Below are 6405 nucleotides of genomic sequence, written 5' to 3'. Positions count from 1 at the left end.
GTTTTATTTCTTAGAATGCCACCCGTACGTCGTTCTAAGCGTGTCGCCGCTCCATCAGCCGTTTTTGCGAGAGTCTGTTCAGAACCAACAACAACATCTCGTCGAACTTTAAGTTCGTCCAATGCTGTATCTGTTGGTGCCGCCCCGTCAACGTCAACTGTGCCCGTGAGTCAAGCGACTTTGCCCTCTCTTTCGAGTGAGCTTATCTCAACGCTGGTGTCTTCGGTTACCGAGGCAGTCACGTAAAAGCTAGCTGGTTTCTTACCAACCTCTGCGTCTTCCACATCCACAATGGCGTCTGCCCCAACGGATTCTACCTCCGGAATCGAAATCTCAAACCAGGGTCCCAATGCAGATTCTCTGGTCAACGACGCGCTCACGTCCATACAAGAAAACCTTACAGGTCAGACCACTCCTTTTTCTCTTCAATGTTCAAGTGCCCCGGGTCCACGGGAATCGTTCCACTCTGCCGCTTTGCCTCTTGAATCGCGGATTCCGGATAAAATAAAGCTTAAAATATGGAATGAGGAGTTTGTCGATATAAGTACTTTGTCAGGTGGCCCAGACGCGGCCGCTAAATACGAGATTAGTGTACGTACCTCTGACAACGGTCAACCTGCTTCTCTTCTCCTTGAGCCGACTGCGAAATCCAAAAGGGTGAAAACTATTAGCGATTGGCTTCGTTCGTTTCATATTTTTGTTTCCATTTATACACAACGGTACCCCCATGAGTCCCCCGCGCTCATGAAATATTGTCAAATCATCCAGGATTTGGTCAATAGGGGTCATAATTGGTTTTACTACGATGAGAATTTTCGATTTTTGCGCCAAACACAGGCCACGCGGGTTCCCTGGGCGACTGTTCACTGGGAGTTATGGTTGAAATGTCAATATCCCACTACTTCTAAGCCGAACACGCAAGGCAGCAATCATACGCGCCACCCTTCAAAAGTGTCTGTTCCTCGGGGATATTGTTTTAAGTTTTATCGCGGAACGTTTTGTGCCGGTTGTGATTTCAAGCACACTTGTTTTAAATGCAACGGATCGCACCGTGCCGTGAATTGTAATTTTCGTGCCAACAACAGACCATCTCCCACTGATGGATCGCCTAGGCCTATTTCAACAACGTCCGTTGGCAACACCCATAAAACTTCATAATTTACAAATATTGTTAGAAGGTTATAATCCAAGTATTGTTGATACACTAATTTCCGGATTTACTTCGGGTTTTCGCATTCATTTCTCTGGCACAGAACAGTCGTTTGAAGCAATAAATTTACGGTCTGCTCTTGACAAACCAGAAGCGGTTGACCAAAAATTAACGAAAGAGTTACAGGCATCTCGCCTTGCTGGGCCATTTAATTATCCGCCTTTTCCAAATTTTCTTGTTTCGCCTTTGGGCCTGGTTCCTAAAAAACAACCGGGTGATTTTCGCATGATTCATCATTTTCGTTTCCAAAGGGATCGGTTAATGATGGTATACCCGATTTCGAACATCTGTGCGGTACGCTATCGTTGACGACGCTATTCAACTTATTAAAAAAGCGGGCCGGGGTTGTTTCCTGGCGAAAAGATATAAAAAATGCTTTTGGAATCATTCCTATCAGCCCAGCGGATTATCACCTCTTAGGCATAAAATGGCGGAGTTTGTATTATTAACGCACAGAGAATTTTAACGAGTTATTTTAACTCCAAAATGGAGTTAAAAAAACGGTGACAGAATAATCCGTATTTTAGAGTTACTTTAACTCTAACGAATATAGAGTTAAAATTACTCTTTGTTGCAACGAGTTACTTTAACTCTAAAAAAGGAGTCAAAAAACGGTGACAGAAATATCCGTATTTCAGAGTTACTTTAACTCTAGAATATGGAGTTAAAATTACTCTTAGTTGCAACGAGTTATTTTAACCCTAAAAATGGAGTTAAAAAACGGGGACAGAATATCCGTATTTCAGAGTTACTTTAACCTAACGAATATAGAGTTATTTTAACTATTGGCGATGGAGTTAATAAAACAAATAAGAAGAGGGTAACTTTAACCCCAAAAAGAGTCATCATCCGTATTGCAGGATTATTTAAACTCACACACAATAAACGAGTGAAAACAACTCCGAATCATTAAAATTCACCTTTATTTAAAAACACGTATATAAACATAAAAATATGCAGTTATTAACTTTAAATCTATAACATGAAATATAACAGTATATATTATTTGATCCTTTTCAATCGCAAATAAAACATATTGTCTACACTCATGTAAACTCAGGGGGTAATTGAACATTCTTAGTTATAATCAGCCAATTAATTGGACTGAATATAACTGGCCTTTTTCTGATTGGCTTATAATTATATGGGGTAGCTACATAAATATAGTAAGCATAATTCACAAAAAGTTTCACGCACGAGGATTAATAGACTATATGATGTATCTGCGAAATCATGGACAACTGTAGGGCAAGTTATGAAATTTAAAAACAATAGCAATGAACTTAACTATATGCCTATACTGTACATGCATACATATATACAATGAAAATGTACGGATTACATTGCACACATCTCGGACATACTCATTTCTGGCTTTGTCTATCAACTTTCCTTCTCTTAGTCCCTGTTGTACTCTTGGAGATAACTGCAATGCAAATAAATATTACTAACGTTATATATATATATATATACCTTGATATATGATATATTTGATTTATTTTCTCATAGAATTGCTTTAATTACCGATGACTTTTCAGGCAGCTCTATGGATATTATATTCTTTTTCCAGACTCAGGTGTTTTCACAAAAGCACTGGACAGTGATGCATTGCTCTGTTGATTAAAACAACAATGATTTTCTAGTAATTAGTATTCTAAAAAGTGCAATTTCATGCAAGCTAGTTCTATTTGCTCCTAAATAAATAAGTTTTTCCATGGAAATGAATGGTCGTGTCTAAACCTGCCATGTATTAATCAGCAATATTATATCACATAATAATTCAAATGAATGAATAAATACTACATGACAGTCATGACAGTCAGTCAAATACTACATGACAGAACAGAGATCTTCATTTTGCCGCTTCAAAATTTGTAGATGAGATGCTTATAAGGAGTGGACTGGTGAAAGCAAACATCTTTTTTGCCTCCCAATTATCTCCCACCTATAAATTCTAAAGGCCCTGTTACACGGTTACACACAATTTTCCTTGTAACTGGCATTGCAATTCTACTTTAAAGAGCTGTTAATGTGAGGAGTCATTAAAATGTAAGTGTAAGAACTGCAATGGAGCGTAATAAAGACAAAAGTTCGGTAGTTGCCAAATCTACATCTCCCAAAAGAAGAATTGAAGTGCAAGTTGCCAGAAAAATTGCCAAAGGTGGCAAATCTGTTTCTAAGCTAACTATAACTGTATATGTGAAAAATAATGTACAAGTTTATAGATTCTTAGGCTTTTGCACTTTTTTTGTCTTTTAACTGGGTAAATATAGGTGGTAGGGTAGTTTAAGAGAACAAAAGATACAAATATATATATATAATTATATATATATATATATATAATATAATATTATTATATATATATACATATTTGTTGTGGGGAAATTGATATGTGACATACATTAATATTGATTACTCACATGACTTGTTTTGGCAGATTCCTGCTTTTCTGCAAAAATGATTGCATTGGGGGTCTGTGTTCATTACAATTTGGCAGCAAAGAAAACATAAAAAAGGAAATGTAGAAAATGACTAAAAATCAGATATGTTGACAACAAATGAGATGACTGCATCCTTTAGTAGTAGTTGCCTGAAATATTAACACAATCGTACCATAGGAATAGTTGATTAAGGCCATGGAGCAGCTTTCTTTAGATTCTTTAGTGCTTGTATCCAAAGAACTAGGAAATGCTTTTCTAATTGCAATGATTTGTCCACATTTTAGGCCAATAGTTCTTAGTAACTCATTAATGGATAACCTTAAAGACTGGGCATCGAAAATCTGTAGACACAACAATTACACAAATCACATTAAAGACCCTGTCAAATCCGATATGGCCCAACATGCAGGGGCAAAAAATGGGCACAGTACACAAAAAAATCCACTATGTCAAGATTTCAGTTGTACTGAACAAGCATGTATACTGAGTGGGAAAATATACCAGTATTGATAGATGTATATGCACTATGAAAACATCATTCAAATATGTTTCCTCAGTAATTAATTTTAACTGAATCTTCGTAAGATTCACAGTTAACAAATCTATTAAATCACACGATGGTATGCAAGCAGAAGTTAACAATGGGCCTGCGTACATGGGCATTTATAATTTTTTATAATCCTTTTTCCCAACCGGAGGGAATCGTGTATTTTAAAAGTGCAAATATTTTAGCATGAACTAATATCACTATAAATAATAGAAAATACCAACCTCTTCATCAACAGTAGCCTGATTATCGTTTCATTGGCTTCCGATTCGGATAATTTACGTTTCAAACCCTCCACATCCTGCTCCTGCAAAGTTTAAGCATGCTTTAAAGTAGAAAATAAGTAAAGACTTTGGACTTTGCTCGACTTTGGTGACGATGCTTCCACTCAAAGGGGAATTTTCCTACAAACTTCCCAGACACTGAAACTTCTTTACTTTTGTATTTTGACAAAAATGCAAACCCCTCTTTGCGTTAGCCTTTTCGAAAACAAAGTCATATTTTGCGTAAACTGACAAGATTCACACACAATGAAAAATCATAAAGTTATCACTAAATTGTTTAAATATTCTACAGTGGCTGTGTTCACGAATGTGTACGAAATATACACTAAGTTTTTAATATAAATGAAAAGCCTTAATTTTTGTTTTCAAAATAAAGTTAAAAGTAAATTCCCTAATCCTTACGGCCTGAAAATAATTAAAAAGACTTCAAAAATAGAAAAAACTGTGCAAAATTGTTGGAATATCTTAATATAATCTTAAAAAACCGTAAAGGAAATTAAAAAATTCAAGATAGTGTGAATTTACTAGGCTTAGTTTCGCTGCGGCTGTTTTATGGCTGTTCACGTTCACCATGCAGTTTATGCTTGCCAACCAAATTTTAAAAATGTACTTACCATCTATTGTCTCCTTAAGCAGTTGCTACTTGTAACTTTCAATAAAAAGACTTGCTAAGTTAGCGACAAGGTGTATCAAATTCTTTTTAACTGTGCGACAAGTCCGACAACAGTCGACATGAACAAAAAGTCTTGAAAAACAGAAAAAGAAACCCGAAGCACAGCCCGAAGTGTGCCTGACCGAAATGCATCATAGGAATGATTTTGACCATATTTGGAACCTGGATATGAAATACGCGGGAAAGGGAGATTAGAAGAGTTCAAGCTAGAGTCACTGCATAAACAATCCAGAAGACATCTTCTGGATTGTCTATGGTCACTGTCTTTTGTAAAATTTACTTTATGTACAGGTTTACATTTGAGTTAATTTAACTTTGAAGTTCGAATTGACTTAACTCTCAAGTTCGGAATGATTGTACTTTGAAGTTTTACTTGATTTAACTCTGAAGCTGGAATTGGTTTAACTCCAAATTTCGAGTTAATTTAACTCCAGAGTCTCGAATCTTTCAACTGATTTTCAGTTTTGAGTTCATTTAACTCTGAACAGACTGAATTAGAGTTAATTCAACTCTGAAGTTCGAATTGATTTAACTCCGAAGTGCGATTTGATGTTTTCGCCGATTTAGCTAACTCTGAAATGCGAATTGATATAACTCTGAAATTTTAGGTAATTTTAACTCCGACGTTTTAGTTGTTTTAACGCTAAATTTTGAGTTATTTAAACTCCGAAATTCGAGTTGATTTTACCATGAAACAGGAGTTGATTTAACTTCAAAGTTAGAGTGAATTTTACTCCGTAAGTGTAGTTGATTTGACTCTCATGCAGTAAAAATAACTCCCTTGGGAAGTTAAAATAACTTCTTCTCTTTTTAACTCTCTAGATAGTGTTATTTCAACTCCGATTATTGGAAGGATAATTAAAATAACGCTCTTTTCAGAGTAAAAATAACTCTAGAAAAATAACTCTACACCAAGAAGTTATTTTAACCCTACAAAAAGAGTTGCTTTAACTCGATAAAATTCTCTGTGCGGGCAATGCCAATGGGTTGCTCCAGTTCGTGTCGCACTTTTGAGATTTTTAGTACGGCTATCGAATGGATCGCTAGGGAAAGGCTTAACATCGGCAAACTCCTTCATTTGCTCGACGACTTCCTGTTTGTTGCACCGGATTATTCTGCTTGTAAAACAAACTTACAAGGATTCATTGCTCTTTGTGATTTCATTGGCGTGCATATAGCACCGGGAAAAACCATGGGTCCCTCAACAACCTTAACGTTCGCTGGGATTGAATTAGATACAATACAATTCC

General features: G+C 36.2%; 1 protein-coding gene and 1 long non-coding RNA gene across 2 annotated transcripts; both read right to left on the bottom strand.

Annotated features, from left to right (window-relative positions):
* Positions 1-397: 397 nt before the first annotated feature.
* LOC114542088 lies at positions 398-986 on the bottom strand. Its single transcript, XM_028561838.1, has 2 exons — positions 600-986; positions 398-510 (listed from the first exon to the last, which is right to left on the bottom strand). Exons 1-2 carry the CDS (start codon positions 787-789, stop codon positions 398-400), a joined length of 303 nt encoding a protein of 100 aa, XP_028417639.1. The 5' UTR covers positions 790-986.
* Positions 987-2800: 1814 nt separating this feature from the next.
* LOC114542090 lies at positions 2801-4556 on the bottom strand. Its single transcript, XR_003689475.1, has 4 exons — positions 4423-4556; positions 3824-3992; positions 3631-3684; positions 2801-2823 (listed from the first exon to the last, which is right to left on the bottom strand). It is a non-coding gene; the product is annotated as an uncharacterized LOC114542090 (long non-coding RNA).
* Between the last annotated feature and the right edge of the window lie 1849 nt (positions 4557-6405).

The sequence above is a fragment of the Dendronephthya gigantea genome, unplaced genomic scaffold, assembly GCF_004324835.1.
Source record: "Dendronephthya gigantea isolate DGI-Jeju-01 unplaced genomic scaffold, DenGig_1.0 000335F, whole genome shotgun sequence".
Classification (NCBI taxonomy): Eukaryota; Metazoa; Cnidaria; class Anthozoa; order Malacalcyonacea; family Nephtheidae; genus Dendronephthya; species Dendronephthya gigantea.
This window is presented reverse-complemented; position numbering and strand designations above follow the sequence as displayed.

Coding starts and splice junctions, on each gene's coding strand:
- LOC114542088 (XM_028561838.1), bottom strand. CDS start 789: ATGACCCCTATTGACCAAATCCTGGATGATTTGACAATATTTCATGAG. Junction 511..599: donor CAGGTTGACCGTTGTCAGAG/GTACGTACACTA, acceptor CCATATTTTAAG/CTTTATTTTATCCGGAATCC.